At 41.5% G+C, this 21,199-nt stretch overlaps 1 protein-coding gene across 1 annotated transcript; it reads right to left on the reverse strand.

The window, feature by feature from the left end:
• Positions 1-1,368: 1,368 nt before the first annotated feature.
• prdm15 (PR domain containing 15) lies at positions 1,369-20,127 on the reverse strand. The gene is made up of 24 exons (XM_062406963.1): positions 20,029-20,127; positions 19,459-19,498; positions 19,015-19,108; positions 17,862-18,015; positions 17,282-17,434; positions 17,100-17,202; positions 16,932-17,015; positions 16,508-16,702; positions 15,497-15,688; positions 13,856-13,950; positions 13,686-13,773; positions 13,378-13,545; positions 12,286-12,380; positions 12,023-12,154; positions 10,914-11,060; positions 10,475-10,638; positions 9,472-9,551; positions 8,084-8,203; positions 7,849-7,980; positions 7,661-7,744; positions 4,619-4,794; positions 4,426-4,506; positions 3,549-3,770; positions 1,369-2,423 (listed from the first exon to the last, which is right to left on the reverse strand). Exons 1-24 carry the CDS (start codon positions 20,125-20,127, stop codon positions 1,887-1,889), a joined length of 3,435 nt encoding a protein of 1,144 aa, XP_062262947.1. The 3' UTR covers positions 1,369-1,886.
• Positions 20,128-21,199: the final 1,072 nt, after the last annotated feature.

A 21,199-nucleotide genomic window follows, 5' to 3' on the forward strand; every position in this document is an offset into this window, starting at 1 on the left:
AGTTTTAGTCTAGTTTTAGTCGACGAAAACTAATTCCATTTTAGTCTAGTTTTAGTCACATTTAATAGCCACATTAAACTCCTTTTCTATTAAAACATATAGCTGCAGCCTAATAGCTTAAAAATATATATTTAATTTTAAATGTGAAAACACACACAGACACAGTCACTCGCCCGCTCCTGATACTTCATGACGGCCTGATACGATGATGTTTTAAAAATGATTGTGACTTAGTCAACCACCAACATTTTCGTCTCGTCTCGTCAACGAAAGTTAAAATAGATTTCGTCATCGTTTTTATTTTCAAAGATTCGTCTTCGTCTCGTCTTCGTCATGGAAAAAAGGTCGTTAACGAATATATTTCGTCATAGTCTTCGTCAACGAAATTAACACTGGACAGCATTTAGGAAAATATGTGCATAAATATGAGTTGAAATCATAAATGTTGGTAAAATAAGGTGCTGGTACCCGAACCCAGAGTGGGAGCTGTATCCACAGGAGGGGAGCCTGGTAGCTTAAGGTTCTACCTCCCCTCTTACAGAGCACCTGTATTTTGCGAGCGAAGCGATCTATTAGGATAATATGGGGATATATGAGCTGTTTTATTTTCAAGGGTTTTCGTAAATCTTTCTTTTTATATGATATTATATTTTACAAAAGCCTTGAAACCTCAACGCACTGCAGTCACATGAATTGAATGCAAAACAGACTAAACTCAAGGAAATGTTTACTACCAGCCATCTTCAATATCCTCAGTGACAAAGTAGTACTGAAGCCACATTAATGATTGCCCCAGCTCAATGCGTTTCACCTGTGCCCAGTTATCTCTGCCTCTCGTTGTAGATTTAGACTCCACACTCTGCTGTTTGTTCTGGTTCCCTGGTGTATCCCTATACAGTTTTTTTATTTGTTCCTGTTCTTAAGTTTCTCCCCGCTTTACAGCCTGAGCTTTGTTTTTGGAAGTTTTGAGGTTCTCTTCACTGCCCATAGAGACTGTGAGTGTGACTAAGTGATCAAATAACATATTATTTTCTGCATTGCCTGCATTTTGGGTTCTCTAAACATCTTCCACCCAACAGTGTCATAACACGACAAGCAGGTTATGTTTTTACCCCATTAGATGGGACGGGTATATATGGGTGTGTGGAAGTTTCTGCATATTGATTGGCTTTAAGGGGACTGTTTGGCCTTGGTTGAGGTGAACTCACTGTGATGCAGTCATGAAGTGCTGGCCTGTCAGATCTGATCAGCTGAAAAGCAGATGCTCATAAATGGACCCACAGAAACCAGGTGAAACCTCGCTGCTGAGGGAATGTGAGCCCTGTTGACCTGAATTTATCTGAAGACACACGACAAGAACCATTTCAAAGAGGTTTTTTTTTTTTTGTTTAAAAATAGTACAGTACAAAAATGATTCCAGTATTTTTTTCCCAGACAATTAAACAATAACTAGTTACAGCATTTAAAAATAAAGACTTTTGGGAACATGACCACCATCATTTATCACTTCACCTGGTGTTTTCATTTTACTGTAACGTTGGGTCTTTTCATGATTCAGTTTTCGAGCAGCAGATTCATCTAGACGACATGCACGTGTTTATAAAGGCTGATAAGGCATTTGAGAACTCAACATGTTGCTTTGGTTTGAAATGTAAATATTCCAGAGGAGTGTCATGAAAGTCATCTGGGTGAAGGTACCGTCTCAATCTTTTTCATAATATGTTAATAACAGTCACTATGTTTTGTCAGTATACAAAAGAAAAAAGTGTATATTCATTCACTTCCATGAAGCTGGAGAGGCATCTGGTGACAGTTCAGTCATAAAATCGACTCTACTATATAACAATGTTGGGGAGCGTGAGGCGACCAGCACCTCTAGTCTCTGCTCAGTAGCCGAACATCTGCTGTGCTGAGCTGCTCTGGTGCTGGGGGGTGGGCGGTTGGCTCTGTCCGGGTCGACCCGGCTGATGATTCTGGTTCTGGGCCTCCAGACCCTCCCCCTGAGTTCCCTCCAACACAGGGCTGACCTGGCTGCCCTCAGCTGCCGGTACAGGCCTCCAGGGCAGAGTCGGCGCCTCCAGCTGGTGGCCCATGGGATTGACCAGAGTAGTGAGGTTGATGAAGTGGGTGACTGACTGAGCCGCTGCGCCTCCACCGGGGCCCACCGTTTCTGGGTTGAGTTCGGCGGGACGGTTGTGGAGCATGGCGGCGCCGCTGACGGTGTCGAAGGTGACGGTGAGGATGGAGTTGTCCAGCGTGAGGGGCCGGTCGCTGGCTGTCAGATGGCCCACAGCTACAGGCTGCAGGCTGGTGAACTGGGCAGGGGCTTGACTGGTGATGGGCGTGACTGTGATGTTGGTCAGCCCCACTGAGCTGTTGGGGGAGGCAGCTGATTGAGCGCTGGGGTCGGTAAGAACCACCACCTGAAACCGCAGGAGCAGAACAATTAGAGTAACAACGTAAGAAGAGCGACTCATCTGCTGCCTGAAAATGGTTGTTCGTTTTAATTTGTTTCTATGTCCTTAAATGATCAGTATCATTTTTCCAGGGCTAGATGATTTTAAAAAAAATTAAAATTACTTTCAAACAAGCGGAATGTCCATGTAAACAAGTCAACCATGATGTTGTACTGGTTACATCATGTGGATCTGTCAACCAAACATTGTGTGTAAGGGGGCGTCGACCTGATCACTCAAAGTTACCACCCTCACTCGACCATCCAGCTGAGTCTGGACAGTATCTCTCTGAGATGACGGAGATTCACATCTAAATCCTACATGACATCCCATTACTTTAAATGTCACTACACATTTATTATCCAATGATATATATTTATCTTCTTCCCTCAGATATGCTGCATTAATAACCATCATGATTGTTTAATTAATTTGCTATAAAGATTCTACATAGCTTAAAGTAAGTGTTCTGCCAAATTATTAGATCACAGGTTCTATATTATCAGCCATTTAAGGGACTTTTTATTGTAGTTAGATAATTGATAATATTCAATAGTTGAAAATGATCATTTCTGACCATCAAAAGATTATCCATCTCATCTAGACACCTATGTGAACACAAGAGTAGTTTTACTCTTGTGTTCACATAGGTGTCTATGCCTCCATTTTAACCTTGGCTTTACTTTTGAACTAAATTGTATTGACTCTGATTTGATTGCTGAGTTTAATTTTAATTATTCATGTATCTATTTATGATCTATTTAAAGGTGTCCTTGGGTGTATAGATAGGCACCATGACATAGTATGTATTATTCAAAAGAGATACTAGTAGCAAAGAGAGTGAAAGCAATATTTTACTACTAATGTAAATCTAGCTTCTTTAGATTTGTATTTATTCTGCTTTCCATCAGCAGTGTGTAGTCGACTTCTTTCTCTGGCTCTTCAACAATAGCAGGCTCGGCCCCTAGTTTCACTTCTAATCAGGCCACCTGCCTTTTCAGAGGTCATTTGTTCTGGTTTTAGAAAGAAACGTATGTGAAATGTGATTGTAAATAAAAAGCATCAACTATTTCAGTAGATCTTCATGTGTACCTGCTGGATGCTCTGCACAGCAGAGCTGGTCTCAGTTTCTTCACCGACGATGACGGTGTTGTATTCCGGCAAAGTTTCATGTCTCGGCTCAGTGAAGTCCACAAACTCATCGGACTCCGAGAGCTCCGGCTCAACTGGAACCCTCTGCTTCTTCTTGGGGTGTCGTAAATGTCGGATGGGCCTTTCCTGACACATGCTGTCCTTCTCCAGGGTCAGAGTGGGCTGAGGAAAGAGATTCAAACATTAATGATGTTTATTCAGTGAAACGTGTCATGGAAATGAGATCTTATTCAATGTCTTTCTACAAACGTACATATCACACAGGATGCCCATCGAAACAAAAGGTCCCTGTTTTCCTCTGATTATGCAAATAAAATCTCAACTGATTTTCATTACATTAACACTAACCCAATACAATTTGGAGTGGATCTTGACGGCTGGGCAGATCCAGGATTTAAAAAAAAACCCATAACATTGTGAGATGTTTTTCAACTTTTTCATTTATTTCGCAAAGAATTTTTCAAGGATCTTAATGAAAAACAAAATCTGGCATGTTTACAGGACTGAGATCTATGAGTGTGTGTAATTTGGTGCAGATCCAGATAGAGTTAATTTAAATGTGGTCTCATTAAGGGACTGTTGAGCCACGGTGCAGGTAGGTGCTCTACCTAGTCCCATTCTTTAGATATAGTAAGTAAACTGTTAATCTGAAAAGCTCATGTCAAACATAAACTGGCTTCTCCATGATCAAGATGCTGAAGTTTCCTGTTTTCACACTGCAACAGTTTGTCAGAGCTGCTCCATTATCGTGTTTCACTGTGGAGTGCGGAGGGACGTATGCTGCATCATTAAAGAAGCCTACATATTTAACTCCCACCTGCGAGATGCTGATAGACGAATCATTGATTGTCGAAGTTTCCTGAAGTTCATCAAACTCATCCAGTCTCATCGACGCCACCTGGAGGCAAAACGAAAAACAGTGGCAGTTGAACTGGTTTGCTTTGAGGATTTGACAACAAGCTACTGGCCTGAGTGGTCACAGACTTGGGCCGTGTGCTCACAGGACTCACCTCAGGGTGTTTACGTCGCAGGTGGCGGTTCATGGATGCTCGGGTGGACACCTTTGTCCCGCAGAGGTGGCACGACTGGGCCTCCACCTTCTCATGGGTCAGGTGCACGTGTTTCTGCAGCATGTACTCTGTCAAGTACTTCTTATCACAGGTCGCACACGTCCACGTCTTCCCCACTGCAGGGAGAAAGAGGTCAGTAGGGTCAGTCCAGCATACTGAACTCACTAATGTAAACACTAACATCAGATGTAAACTTCTCAAATTAAACCACAGGATATGTGATGACAGACCAGAGATGCATGATGTCATATTTTGACTGATGGGAAAGTGAAAGTAATTATGAAGCTTCAAAATTTAGCCTCGAAGGAAGAGTTCAACATTTTGGCAAATACCTTATGTGTCATGAAAAAGATGATACACACAGGACGTGGAAAAACACACGACCCAAATCAGGGAGGAACACGGAGGCTAACGTATTAAAAAATGTTTTACACTGTACACCAATTAAAAAGACAAGATGTGTTATTTAGTGAACATTAGAGTTGCTGTTAAAAGTTTAGTCTGTTTCCACGGTTATAGACTTTGCGTGAAGCTAGGTTACTTGCTGTAGCTTCATGTAGGGTGCTCCGAATGATCACTATGTAAACAGTATATGTTCATATCTAATAAACCAGAAATACATCATTACAGTACAGATATAAGATTAGGAACAATTTGAACATTAACCTGCTTGGTAAGAAAAAAAAAACATTTGACTGCCATGAAGCAAGTGACAAAGACATGGAAACAACCCAACCCACCAAAACTTTCTTCATGGCTATCAACAATAGATATATTTTGGACATTGCTAAATTTACTGCAAATTAGATACCACATAACAAAATGGAGTAAAACTTACCCTAGATATAGACTTAGTAAAATAGCAATAAAAAATGAATAGGTAATCAGGGAAACGGGTGCCTTCCATGTTTTTAATTTTTTTGTTGGTTGGTTGGTTAATTTAGTTTTTGCTGTGTAAATAAGTGAATGAATGCATTGAAGACTATAATGGAATCATTGCAAAAAGTAATTAAAAAATAATTATAATTTTTTATATCTGACTATACAAGAATTTACATTTCCAAATGTCAACATCCCTTTAAGCTGCTTGAATTAGATAAGAAAAAAGCGATATTTTTAAAATTTAAATTCCTGTCAGTTGTTTAAAATTAAATTTATATTCTTCATCAATCTTTAATTATTTTTCTTTAATTCTTCAGGTAGCTAGCTGCAGTTTTCATCTTTGGCTAATTTGAGCTGTTTTCAGTTTTAATTAACTTTCCTGGTGATTTTTACAGAAAGATAATTACATGAATTTGTTTTGTATATTATATTTTTTCCCCTCTCTGGTTTCTAACAAAACCATCTTCCGTTTCCAAATGTTCAGGGTTTTATAGTGCAGTGATTCTCAAATGGGGGTACGCGTACCCCTGGGGGTACTTGAAGGTACTCCAGGGGGTACTTGGGATTTTTTTTTTTTATATTTAAAATTAGCATCCATCAAAAATCCTTGAAAAATTGTTACTTAACAAATATTCATACAAGTGTGAGTTTATGAACTAAATTTTATATTCAGTAGGCTTTTCAATTTAATTATCCTAAAAAACAGAATCTCCCCCATACCGATGGTTTGACCCAACCTGCAACCCAACATGTCATCGCCTGTCATCACCTGCCTTGAAAACTTCAACAATGGAGTCGAGTTGAAGTGCAGCAGCAATACTGCTGAAACACGGAGGGAAAAGTACCACAGAAGGCGAAACCAGAGCAGAGAGCCTTCCCTAAACAACACCGTGAGAGCTTGTGCCTCTTCGGAGGGGCGCTAAAACGTAAAAGTTTTCCGTTGGGAAGTTAATGATTCATAACAAGAAGTCCGCGTCTCTACCGGTACCCTTTCAAAATATTGAAATATTTCTTATTATGTAATACAAAAGCGGAAATGAAATTGTATGACCTTAAAGCGAACAAATATTTCACAATAAAATAACAAAAAGACACTTCACCGATATTAACATTAACATAGATTGGGTTATTTACACTTTTTGTTTTTTTCTGTGGGAAAAGATTAGCCAACAGTGGCATTAAGCCACCACATCTTCAGCGGTATCTCCAGACAAAACATGAAAGTCATGTTGCTAAGCCACCTGAGTTTTTTAAGAGGAAACTTTCTGAATTCAGGTCATCTCAAGACACGATGCGAAAAGCCTCCCAGAAGCAAGCGGAAACAAGCTACCTGTCAGTATTCTTTTCGATCCTTAAAGGAGATATTTTAAGATGATAATAATTAAAAGAATATGTTTTGAGCTAATCTTTTATTTAAAACCAAGTTAATGATTTATTTTTTGGGAAGGAGTATTTAGCTATAATTAAGTTCATGAGTTCAGTTTTTACATTACATTACATTACATTACTATTATTATTATGTCATTTAGCTGACGCTTTTATCCAAAGCGACTTACATTTTTAGAACACTCAGCATTTATGAGGGTTTGAGAGCATATCTTTATTATGATCCCAAAAGAGGTCACTTTAAGTTGATAATTATTTTGATGTGCACAAATCTTTATTTATATTGAGGTAATAATAAAAGTCTAGTTATTTTTATATCTTTTTATTTCCAAATAGTTCAAGAGAGACCACTACAAATGAGCAATGTTATGGAAATTGATGGAGTTTTAAATTTGAATGTGTCTAGTTACAAGGATTAATAAATCACATTACATCTTTCTTTCAACCAAAAATGCTTTGCGCTGGTCAGGGGGTACTCGGCAGAATTTTTTCTTCAAAGGGGGTACGTCACTGAAAAAAGGTTGAGAACCACTGTTATAGTGAACAGGGCCTTTAATTTCTGACTGCTGGTCTTGTATTTTATGTATTCACTTCTGCCTCTGAACATGACGACATTAAAGAACCAAATTACTGGCTCCCATGTTCTGCTTGTTGCTAGTTTATATAAGTAACCGAGTTGTGTGTACCGGCCCAAATTCTACATGAGTAACTTGCCTGTGTGGATGAGCTTGTGTGTTTCTAGAGTGGTCCTCTCGCTGAACGTCTTCCCACACAGCTCACACATGAAGTCCTTCACACCTGCAGGCACAACAATGACAACAAAGTTACATTACATATTTTTTGTGAATATATAGATATAAAGAAATCCATTTCTTTCGAATCTGTAACACATTTGGACTCACCCGTATGTCTCTTGTAGTGTTTCAGCATGTTGACCTTTTGGGCAAACTTGCGGTTACACGCCTTACACTCATACTCTTTGATGCCCTTATGAAGCTTCATGTGGTGCCTCAGAGCGTGTTTAGTCTTCATGCCTGCACAGGAAAAAAAACATTTCCTCAATATGACAAGGAACCAACATCCACTACTCCACGCCGATTCTGGCGTTTACACAGTAAGGTCATGAGAGACCCTCACCTTTCCCACATTCAGCACACAGGAAGTCCCGGATGTCGTCATGAACCCTGAGGTGCTCCTTCAGCATGTCCTTCCTTGCGAATGATTTGTTGCACTTGTCACAGCCGTGGCTCTTTACCCCTGAATGATCACATAAACACAAAACACGCACATTTAATCATCATATGAAACGATAACTTGTTACATTGCGTGTCCACATGTAACTCTGCTTGTTTTATAATTGTCAAAATATATGTACAAATTGTTTTTAAAATTCATCCAAAATATCATCCTTTTTCTTTAAATTAAACCTTTTTTTCACTCTGGCAATTTGCTGCAGTTACTAAACAACATCAGGGTGTAGCCCAGAGTGAACTCACTGACTAAACCATCACTACTCTTTAGATCACACAGTACAGAACGCTGCAGCCAAAGGCTCTAGATCAGGAGGAAAGATCCCAACTGGGACCCACAATGCTTGGGACACACACCCGGTCTGATCAACCTGCGGGGGGACTGCCTAAGAAGAGGGTTTCTTGTGATTAAAAGGCCGAAGCCCCCTATGAAACTAAGTTACACAACTGAATTTATATCCCCAACATCCGCTGGTGACTGCTAACACCTTCTTACAACTACTGGTAGCCAGGAACTAAAATTGTGCAGGAAAACTTCAGACATACAAGGGATTTTCGCCATCTTGTCCTATGTTCTTAAACCTGCTTGCTTCCCCCAGAGCATTTAGGGAATTGAAGTTCTAAAACTCAGGAAAAGTTTACAAGTTTTAGAAGAAGTAAGAGGTAGGTTGTTTCATTCATAACAATAATGCTAAGGCTCAGAATGTCTCATCAATATGGGGGTAACGTCCCTGGAAAAAATCTACTTAATCCATCCAGTCAGTTCCATCCATACAGTGCATGTATGTGCAGCACTTTCTCTATCACACATCACTACCAGGCCCAGCTGCAAGGGATAATTTGGGGTTCAGTCTTTTGCCTCTTGACACTTCAACAGGCAGAATGGGAGAGACTGGGATCAAACTGCCAACCTTCTGGTTTGTGTACGACCTGTTCCACTTCCTGAGCCAAATCCAGTGAATGACAGCTGAGCAAAAGGCCTCAGTCTCACAGGGTCACAGGGACTGGGGGAGTTATACGTATGTTTAGCAGTTTTTGAAAAGGAGTATGATAAATTCTTGTTTGGTAGTTTTCCCTAGTCTTGATGAGGGTTAAGGGCAGAGGAGTCACACCTTGTTAATCCCATGAGACAAACTGTGATTTGTGAATATGGGCTATACAAATAAAATGTAATGATGGCAGTAGTAGCTACAGGCCACCAAGGGGATGGCTTTGTTCAAATATCTACCATAGAAAAGTGAACATTGTGCAGAGAGTTCTCAGAATGCTGCTCACCTGTGTGGATGATCTTGTGTCGTTCCAGGTTACCGATGCTATTGAAGATTCGGCCACAGATTTCACATGGGTGGATGTACCTTTAGGATGGATGGAAAGATTTGACAGCTCGTTAATTTGCTTTTCTTTAAACAACAAGGTTCATTGTGTAGAATTTAGTGATATCTAGTGGTGAAGTTGCAGGCTCTACAATGCATTCCCTATGACTTCCGGGAGGGTTCGCACAAATGTGATTTCGTCAAGTAAAATTTTTCTCTGAGATGTATTGCAGTAGGAGTATAAAGTACCATGAAGTACTGAAGTACAGTACTTGTTCACACATACTTAAAGTATGTAGCCTAAGGAACAATCCTTGTCTTATGTTGCCATCTAGTGGATATTTTGTGATCTGCACTGCAAGCTGAAATAAGTAGAAGGCGATGCCTACATTCATTTCTGTGTTTAATAACAGAGAGCTAGAAAATGGATATTCTTGATTTGCTGAACCTTAAATAAAATGTTATCTGATGACTCACCTATTTTATCAATGGCAAAACAGGTTTCTTCATATTCAAAGGTACTGATGGATGACATTTTATCTGTTGACCACAGTAATTTTAGAACCAAATTAATTTGAATGAAGACCTGTCTACAAAATTACTATACAGTATCTAGCCTCAGGAACAATCCTTGCCTTGTGGTTAATGGTGGTATTGCTATGTGAGGTGACCAGAATTTGTTTTACGTAATGCAATGAGACAACGTCTATCTGGGTTTATTTACGAATTAAACCCAAGCCATCGTAACAATTGCCCTCCCGGGGCCGCCACTGATATATCTAGATATCTTTATATACATGTATCTATCGTTTTGTACAGTCAGCACAGAACAGAGCTCTGCTGACATTCTTGTCTCTATCATTATCAAGTATTTCAGCCTTGATTCGACGGAGCTAAACTAACACAACTGGAACATATGTTCATATGTCCAGAACATATGAGCTGAGGGATGCTTTCTCTCTTACTTCTGCACTGAAGGGTCGGGCAGCTGCTCTCTGTGTATGACCAGGTGAGCGTTGTACGTGGCTTTCAGGGCGAAGCGTCGGTTGCAGATCGCACAGCCATACCCTCTCTCCTTGTGCTGCTCCATGATGTGCTTCAGGTACTCCCTCCCCTTGGCAAACGACAGCTAGAGACGCACATACAGAAGCTCACGTGTTTGTCTGTGGTTGTTAGTGACAAGTAAAGATATGTGCGCATCCATGATGGAGGTTACACACTGCAAGTTTATACTACATCATCTGCTCTTAGCTGAGGCCACCTGTCGCCATAAGATAACTTGTGAAGGTGTAAACATTGCATTTTTTTTGTGTTTTCCATACCAACCCTCTGGATATTGTGTTAGTAAGCGGCTTCAGATAAAGAGTCTGCAGATGTCTAGATGCCTTTTAAGACGAGACCTACCTGACATTTCTTGCAGTTGTACTTGTGATGCTCAGGATCGTCCTCATCCTCATCATCTTCTTCATCTGTGTCGTCGCTGTCTCCTGCCGAGATGCCGATTTTCTTGATGAAGACTTCTCTCTCCTGCTCGTCCATTAAGGCGATGTCCTGAAAAACAAAAAGCAGCTCTTTACAATGATTAAAGTCAAAGGCAGCTAGGATCCAGAGGGCTCTGGGTGATTTAATGAAGCACGTATCCAAGGTGCTAATTGAAAACCTAGGTGACATATATGCTCTCATCTACCACTATTTTCATCTTGCAGAGTGAATTATACAGTGCATTGGTTATCATGCCTTATAATGTATGAATGTTTAAAAGCTACAGTAGCTTGTCTGGGATAGTTTTCAGCTTGTGAGTCTGTGTGTGTGTCATTATGGTCAAATGTGATCACAGCCATGTTACAGAAGTGGTTTGGAGTACTTTGGCAGGTGTTCACATCGACTGTGTGTGTGTGTCTGACAGACTTTGTCATCGCAACAGAATGGCAAGAGTTCAAAGATGGGTGTGGTCAAACCCATGATTACTGAGTACTGTCATATTGTATTAATGACTTGAATGTCAACATATCTCTATAAGGATGTATGTCTAGCTGTTCCACCTTAGTATTGTGAACAGTTTCCTACAGTTTAACTGCAGAGGAGCTGCTAAATAGAGCAAAGCAAATTGCCCAGAACAACAAAACAGCACAGAAAAGTGGAACACTTCTTCATTTAAAATGTACCACAAAATAAACAAAACCAGGATCCAGTCGGTGTTGGTGACACAACAATATCATGTGCATCTCTAATGCATTTGTGCAGAATTGACACCAGTGTCTCTCTTTTCTCCTGTAAACCCTGGGTTGAATATTAGCGTGTGACTGAACAGAGAGCTGCACTGACAGCTGCTGATGAGACAGGAGAGGCATCCCATGAAAATGTGATGCATCAGTATGACCATGCTGATGACCACAGCACAAAGGACGGCAGTATGTGCAGTTAAACATCTTCTGTGTTGTTACATGTTTCCCTGCGGGTCCCGGTTCAGCTACAGACTGAGCCTGCAGCAGGACTCAGGATCACTGCCTCACCTTGAAGTGAACGTGGATGTGATCTCGCAGGACGTCCACGCGGAAGAACTTGCGGCCGCAGATCTCACAGGTGTACTTCTTATCGCCGTGGGTCAACAGGTGCTTGTTCATGTTGCTCCTGCAGGAGAACACCTGCGCACACAAACGCACACATGCACACACTTTATGCACGTCACTGCACCTGTGGTCACCTGGACTCTGTGTGAAGTCAGTTGGCCTGCTGCTGTCAGGACCATGAGACTGCTGCTGTGCAGAGTGCTCACCTTGCCACAGATGGGACAGGGTGACGGCTCCTTCCTGTACTTGGTCCCTTCTTCCCCGTTGGCCTCCAGGTCCTCTCTCTTCAGGTGCTTTGGTCCTGTCCAGGTGCAACACGGTTGTCGTTAAGCAAAGAGCTTGATATAGAAGAAATATGGTGACGTGCTTTCTGCTACTAATACATCAGTATTTTGTTCTGTGCACCCGTCTGTGAAAACTACATTTTCTTCAGTAAAATTGGATAGGTATTTTTATATCCAGTCCCATGTTTTTCTCAAAGAAGTTCCACAATTTAATTAATTAGTATTAATTAGAGTAATTAAGGAGGATAAATATCGAATTAGCTTTTGTGAAGGCACAACTGGTGCAGTGCTCAAGGGTGTGGAACAAATTGATGGCAGAAAAAAGGTACCCCAGATTCACATCTCTTTCTGCCACAATAAGGAAAAGGGTTTTTCCATTTTCCAGTTTCAATAGGTATAAAATATCAATTCTGATGTATGATGATGTTTTTGCAGGATCACTGATAAATCCGTCTGCATTGCTTCATAACATAATATGATCTGTTGCCCACAGCTGCTTTACACTGTGTGAAAATCTACAGTTCATTAAATGCTGCATTGTGAAAGCAGCAGGACAAACACTTTATGTTTTGAAATCCATTATGATCTCATTACATTCCATGTAACTACTGAGCTTCTTTAAATCTGTGCCATGGCAATGTGAGGCACAGTATAATTATGACTATGAGCATACAGGATAATTGTGATCACCTAACTATTTTCAATAATTTTTATCCAGATTGTACATGTCAACTGTTGAAGACATCCCACACGATCTGCCCCAGGCTGCAGCTCTGTGTGTTCACATGTAGCCCTGCACCATCCAGAAAACAATATATTTTCCTGGAGAAGTGTCTTTATGTTTATTTAGTCATTGTAACCATGCTCCTCTGTGATTGGCCAACATGTTGCACAGTGCTGAGACCATGATGAAACTCAACACAAAGTCAATATTTCAACAATTCCTCCAGATAACAAAGCAGCGTATGAAGTAACCTGTGAAAGGGCCTCGCTCCCTGCCTGTGTGCGACTCACCCACACCGTGCCTCCTGTGGTGCTCCTGCATCACGTCTTTGCGGTAGAACATCTTGTTGCAGATCTCACAGGAGTACAGCTTCTCGCCGTGCTTCTTCTTGTGCTTGGAGAGGTTGCTGTTGGTGGAGAAGAACCGCGAGCAGATGTCACACTGGAACGTCTTGTCATCTGGAGAGAGAGGAAGATGACATCCATGAAAACCTAACATGATAAGACCTGGTGGCAGTGAGATCATTTCAATGGGGGACAAAAAAAGCAGGGGTGTGATATTAAAATCCAGATAAAACAAATTCTAGAATTTGTGCTACCTGTCCTGCAGTTGTGGAACTTTAAGGCATTTTCCAGGCGGAAGGATTTCTCACACGTGTGGCATTTGTATTTGTAATCCTGGTCGGGCTGTTGGGTTCACATGAAAAGAAGATATTAGCCGGCGCTGGGAGTAAAAACCCTCGAGGTGGCAGGTTGGCGTGTCACTCACCATGTTCTTGCTGTGCTTGTAAGAGATGTGCTGCTTCAGACTCTCCTTGCGGCTGAACAACTTGTCACATTCATCACACTTGAACAGTTTATCACCTGCGGGGGTATACAAGAGAGACAATTAAACACTTTGCTCCCAAGAAACATTTATTAGCCTGGGAACCGATGTAACTGGGGCACGGTCTGGTTTTGGACCGTGTGTGTGTGTGTGTGTGTTTGAGAACGTACAAAATAACTTAGATGAAAGAGGAGATAATAATATAAGAATAATAATACGTGACATCATCTTGACATTATATTGGTTACGTCCAATAAGATTTGAAACATAATCGACATCTTATTCAGACTAACCACTGAATGTCAATATAGCTGTCTTCAGAAAGGGGGGATGGAGAATAGGAAATATTCCTACTCCCTGTTCAGGGAATGTCAGTTCAGTGGACTTCCCATTACAAACTCCTGGTAACGTAAACAAATTGGATACCTGTTGCTGCTACTGTGGAAAGATAACGCTACACTGGGTCTGATCCAATAAAACACAGATTATATGGCCTTCTGAAACTAAAACTGATACCATTAGTAGATCTGTTGTTTTTGAATGAATGTAACTTGTGAAAAAAAAATCATTTGATTATTTTACAAGATGTAAGTTGTCATTCTGAATTTTTTTTTTATGTTCTAGTGTAATGAATGAGGGCTGTGCTGAAGCATGTGACAAGTAGCTAATGTTAAACTTTATATTGAATTAAATTACACAGCTGTGCTAATATAAGCTTGCTAAAGCATTTTTCAATGTTTTAACCACATGTAAATAATTATACCGTAAGTTACAACAGTAATTACATACATATGTAAACTCCTTTGGGATCTACATAATAATGTGAGCTTCGATCGTGTAATGGCTGATCCACAATTCTTTTTAGCGCACCATTGAGGCGCGTTGACTGATTGGTATTTTTTCTTGTCAGCTTCTTGCTAACGGATGAACTGTTCTTCCCTGTAGTTCCCTTTGAACTGAGCATGATTGCTCTCTATGGTTTGATATGTCACTAAAGATGGCTGCATACCCTGCACAGTCCACTTCGCACTACTGAGCAATAGGAGCGCAACCTTTTTCTAGGTCTCATTCATTCACAATCTTTTACTCTCCCCACCTTTTTTTATCAGCTGGCTATTGGATGTTTACAGTCATCCAATCAGATTTGGTCATGCTCTCACTCAGCCAATCATTTTGTTGCAGTCAAACTTTAATCTATTCTCCTCTCTTTCCCGGAGTTATTCATCTCAACATATCCACAACATTTTGTTGGTCTCATCAACCAGCATCACTATCTAGTGCCCAGGGTTTTTTCCTTTACTATGCAGTCACACCCCCTTTCAATCTTGATTACATCACAAGGTGCCTAAGAGCCAAAATACTCACATATACTGTTTATCACATCAATTTCATTTCTTATTGTGCATGTAGATAAATCTTCAAATGAAGTCTTACTGGTAATGATGAAATTTTAAAAGCTGACTAGGATAAATACATCGTCTCTCCACAGCTTTTCATTTAAATTGTGTAATTTTGCAGAAAAATAATTGTATAAATTTAACACTCTTTCGAAAGCTAACGTTGGCTTTTCAGATCTCCGCGTACCATGAGATCGGATGTGCCTGTTGAGGTTGCTGCTGTTCTGGAAGACCTTATTGCAGAGGGAGCAGCGGTACACCCTCTTGTGCTCTCGGACTTTGTGTCTCTTCTGCACAGCTGCGCTCTCTGGTGCACGCACAGCCGCTGCTGCTGCCCCTGAGGCCGCCGGCTCGGACCTTTCCACCGGGAGCTTCACATCTGCACACATCAGGCAAAGAGAAATGTGTCATCCTCAGGTGATATGATGTTTACCATGTACACATTCTTAGCTTAGTGTGTCAGCATGCCAACATGTATTATTAGCACTGAACCCAAAGAGCAGCTGATACATAACTAGTCTTGCAGCTATTTGGTTCATAAACCTGCTGCCTCTTCTTCCATTCCAGGCAGGGATTTGCAACATTTTCCCAGAATGCCCTTCACCAGCCTCCACAGAATGTGCCTGAGCCTGCTGAAACTTGCTCAGCTCAGAATGATGTCATATACAACACATGTAAATTGACAGTGATGGTGATAGTGTAGAGAACGCGAGGGAACAACTCATAGGGAATAAAGTAGGAGCTGCGTGTGTTACATTAACCATAGTGGAAGAACTATTTACTTGTGGCGATCAGCGTTGATATTGTGGCTACAAACAAATAAATGTACGGACATTGAGGTTCATAAAAATAAGTTTGATTCGTTGTGAAGCTGTAACTGCCAGTCGGTTCTTTATGGCCCAAGATGCAGGAGTGATGGAATCTCCGGATGCATCTGGGTGCGTTCAGACCTGAAATTAGCTCTGACCACTTGTGATCGGATCACACAGGGCAGATGTTTAAACCAGATTTATAGAAGCTTGCTCTTTCATGGGCAAACACAAATCCTGTTGTTTACAGATTTCAGATCCATTACCACTGTTCAAACATCTCTCAACATTACACCAGACACGTTTTCTAATAAACTGCTCCAAAATATATAAAAATAATATACTGTAATTCCTAAATTGTTTCCTCAAACCAGGCCGTTTGCTCTCACCTTTGTTTTTGCCTGCCCCCGGCCGGCGCCCCTTAGGTCTCCTTCCTCTGCGGCCCAGTTTGGGGACCCGCTGTACAGCGGGGGGACGGGTCTCCCCCTCTTCAGGCCCCACCAGGCTCTCTTCTATGGGCAGGTGCTGGTCGTCTGGGGGCTCACCTACTGTGTTCACCTCGTCGAGGTGACTCAGCGTGTTGCCTGAGATAAACAGAAGCAATAGAGGATTCAGAAGGAGAAACCCTGACACAGCATTTCCTCAGGTGAGGTGTTCCGAAGGTCAGATTTTTGCTCCTATTGAGTCAGTATGGAGGACACACAATCAATTGCAACTGAAAGCTTGATAGAGATAGAATTTCCCTAAATGTAATTGAAATAAGAGTAAATATTTCTAAGAAGCAGTGACTTAAGTGATGAATGTTATGCTGACCTATGTTGGGCTTTTCAGCCACTGACGGCACGTGAGCTCCACTATTCTCCGAGGTCTCTGAGTTAGCAGATAAAGACGTCACATCTGAGGAGAGGAAACAAAAACTATAAGATACTTTTCACACTATTGCCTCACTAATCAACCAACAAGGGCTGTAACACCATCTACCTTGTGCAAGTGGCTGAAGTGGAGGCCTCAGCATGGGCTTCTCCAACTTCTTGGCATAGAAAGCTCCATACCAGACCCTCAGCTCTGTGCCTGGAAGCACATCCTGGGAAACAGACAGCAGAGGGGAACGTCAGAACCACTTCCTGTTAGAAACGACCCAGGTTCAGGACAGACACATGTACCTGGGAGGTGTTGAAGTACAGGTCATCGTCCTGCTGGTAAGCCGTCAGGTTCTGGTGGTGGTGGTCGGCCGCAGGACGCACCAGCATCATCCAGTTGCAGTCTTCTTCACAGCTGGAGTCAAAACACACCACCAGGCCATCCCTCTGGAAGATCTGTGCATTGTGGGGAGGGAGGACGTTAATATAGCAACAATCACGATTGACACAGAGGGGCAAATTATATGTCCAAAATCCATGAACAACTCCAGATTGAGTAAGATGGACATCAAAGTTGTTCATTGTTTACTGTTAACTTTGAAAAATGTGCTTGAAAATTATTCCGAAACTATTTAGTTTTTTGGGAGCTTTTCTAAAGAACACCATTTTTCAAAAACTCTAACAAACGGTCTCATTTACTATTAGAATTGTAAGTGACTACTTAATTAGACAGGACAGGGCTACTTCAGGGACCAATCAGATTTTAGCGCCTCATTGGCACCATCCCTTGATCCGCTACTGTAATAACAGCTATTCACGTAAAATAAAACAAGCACAAAATGTGTCCACTCTACAAGTACACTCAGGGTTCATCAGGCTCCACCTTCAGAGGAAACGCTCCTTCCTTCTCCAGGTGGTGGACCCTCTTCGCCTCAAAGGGGCCAAACCGGGTCCTCTTGACCAGCCGCCGCAGGACGAACACGCCCTCCTCCCCGTCATCCACCTCTCTGATCTCCAGGCTGTTTGGTAGAGATGACCTGATCCAAGACGGGGACAGTAAACGTGTTATGAAATGTCAATAACATCAAAAATTATGTTCTCAGTAGTACTTCACATGGTGTTGTGTGAACACACATGCTCCATGATATTTTCTGCACCATTTCAAAATAAAATATTTTATGATATGATATAAATGTAGCAGTTGTAGGGCGGAACTTAGAGAGCCAGGAAGTGACACACTCAAATTATCCCTCTGGAAGGTCTAACAACATGACACTTGTAAAGGCTTTTTATTCCCTCCTCTCCCTCTTCATCACATTAAGCTCTCATCAATATATGTTACAGACTTAACTTCTATCCAGGAGTCCTTGAGCTTTATCGCTGCAGATCCAGGATCACGGCTGCTGCCAGATCGTGGATTGTGATCATGGATAATGATTACAATCAGATTGCTTAGATATACAATCTGCCTACTCACATATACTATAATACTGGTAATACCTCCATCCTTACAATTATCATAACTGCTTCCTTTATCTCTTGTCCTTTTGCTTTTGTTTACATTCTTTAACCATTGATACACCTCTTCATTTATTGAAGACACTTCTTATGAATGTTATATTGATTAATTAATGTTGATGTGCTCAGTTACATGCAACCTTTATTGCACTTCTGTCCATCCTTGGAGAGAGAGCCCTCACTTGTGTTTCTATCATAAGTTTCTACATTTATTTCCTTGTTTGTATTGTTTCTCCTTTATCTTTTTTAAGGGTTGAGGGCAGAGGGTGTTGCACCTTGTTTAGCCCTATGAGGCATATTTGTGATTATAGAATATGACCAATACGCATCAAATTCGATTGATTTTCAAACCCCAGAGCCCATCCATCAGCCTCCTGGAGGAGGTCCGAGGTCTGCATCATGTTTGAGGACATCCGAGCAGGCCTGATGTCAGTACCAGACATTTTTTGAATATTATAGCTTCTATGGATGGGTGATGTCAATAGTTTGGTTGCACTTATGAGCTGCAACTCACTCACCGAGCTCGGCTGAGGACGAAGGAGTCCTGGACGGTCACCAGTGGTCCCAGCTCAGGACACTCTGTGTCATGGTACTGGCCACATTCCTCGCACCCTGTGAACACACATCACACCTGTCATCACAGCCTGCAGGTCACACACACACATACAACCACATACACAGATCAAATCAAATTCATTCTTTCAGGACAATCCTAGGAAGGCCAAATCACTACAGTTTTAAGAACACCTGTGTGTTGTTGTTGTTTTTTTAAACTATGACATTCAAGCTAATTTCAAACCAGTTTAACCAGCAGAGGAAGTGCACACCCCTGGTGATTGACAGGACACAGGGCGAATATCCTCAGGTACTTGGCAGTGCACATCATAATCTGACACACACACACGCAGGCACACACAAACACACACACACACACACAGAATGACAGTTGGATTCATACTCACAGATGAACTCATCTGGTGTTTGCTCAGCCATCACTGGAACCTACACACAGGAGAAGCTGCTTTATAAGTGCTCATGAAAAGGGATCAGGACAGTGGAGGTGTGCAGTGATACGAAGGAACTACTTTCGACTGGATCTAACTGAACTTCAGAGCCTGTTTAACCGGGGACACCTGAATGCATCGGGCCGCTGTCACCACACAGCAGCGCGTTACAATAACACCAAGTGTTTTTTCTGGTGCGCGGGCCACACAGCTGGAGCTTGCATGTTAACGCGCGCAGTCCGTGCAGGAGACGGGATCCGGGATTTGAATCGCTCCCAAACTGTAGCCGGGTTTTAACTCCGATCTGAGCGGCTTCGCTGCACTGTAACAAAGAACAGGCGGCATGGCGGATGGACCGGAGACGCAAACCTCCAAACCGGAGTCGAGGCTCTTCAGCGGGCAGCGGAGCGCGGTGGAGGCGGCCCAGGAAGCCGGGGAGCGGATAGGACGAAGCGGCTGCAGCTTCTCTACAGGACCGCGGCTGAGTTCGGGAGCAAAGCGACGCGTATTGAGAGGAAAAGCCTTTACCTTCCCTGCAGGAGACCCTTCATTTATCCAGTCCTGACTCCGGGTTCCAATCCGCTCCAGAGACGGCGCAGGACCGGAAACCAGCCGCGCCCAGTGCATTATGGGGGCTGTAGTCTCACAATTCAAGATATGTTAACAGCCGTAGATAACAGCGGCATCAAACTTGAATTTGGCAATAACCGATTGTATAATAATGATAAATAATACTAATGTTAATAAATAAACAATTCAATTATGAATAACATGAACAATAATACATGTACTTAATTTATACAGCACCTTTCAAAACAGATTCAAGATTCTTATATATCAGTGTTATTATAGTGATAACAATTCCTTCCTTTAATGTTATTTGTTTGAGCAGTGGTAGGTATTGGCTTCACTGACACAATATAGATTAACCCTAAATCTTGACTGATTACAGTAAAAGTTATATTAGGGTTGTTATATCAGTGTCATAGAGACCTCCAGAAAGTTGATCCTTGAGTTGTTGAGATATCATTATTTATCTGAAGTGACATCATTCATAAGTCCTTACAAAGTTGAACAGCAGTTAGTGATCAGTGCATCGCCAGGCACATGCAAACTACTTATGTACTAGTTTGCTCCCAGGTCAATGGATAGTATCCTCAAAGACATGTGTGCATTTTTTATTTTAACAAAATGTTATAGGGTTCATTTTTAAATTCACTGTAGCTGTTACATCCACTGATAATTATTATGAGGATAACATATAGTTTAGATAACTATGCAGCAGGCAAAAAGAGCTTGAAAACAATATTGGGACAATTTCTCTGTGACGTTATGTTTAAGGACTTATGACCAGTCAAAGTCACATGGGTTTCTCATTTGATTAAATCAGCAAGCCTAATATCACGATCTGTAACGGTGCGCCCCAAAAAGTGATGATTTTACACAGTGACCTGAGCAAAGGCTTCCTAAATTCAAGCCATTGATCTTCCTTAAACTGGCTGACCTCACTGTACAGCACATTAAGAATGGAAGCATTCTCCAGATCCCTCACTTTAAAATATATATTACATTAATATGAACATACTCCACTACAGATAAAAGCCATGTATTCAAAATCTGGTAATCTCTGTAAAGCTGTATAAGTATTACCAGCAACATGCACTTCCATAATGTTATGTATGATGAGACCACAATCCAT

This window comes from Platichthys flesus, chromosome 15 (genome assembly GCF_949316205.1).
Source record: "Platichthys flesus chromosome 15, fPlaFle2.1, whole genome shotgun sequence".
NCBI classification, from domain to species: domain Eukaryota; kingdom Metazoa; phylum Chordata; class Actinopteri; order Pleuronectiformes; family Pleuronectidae; genus Platichthys; species Platichthys flesus.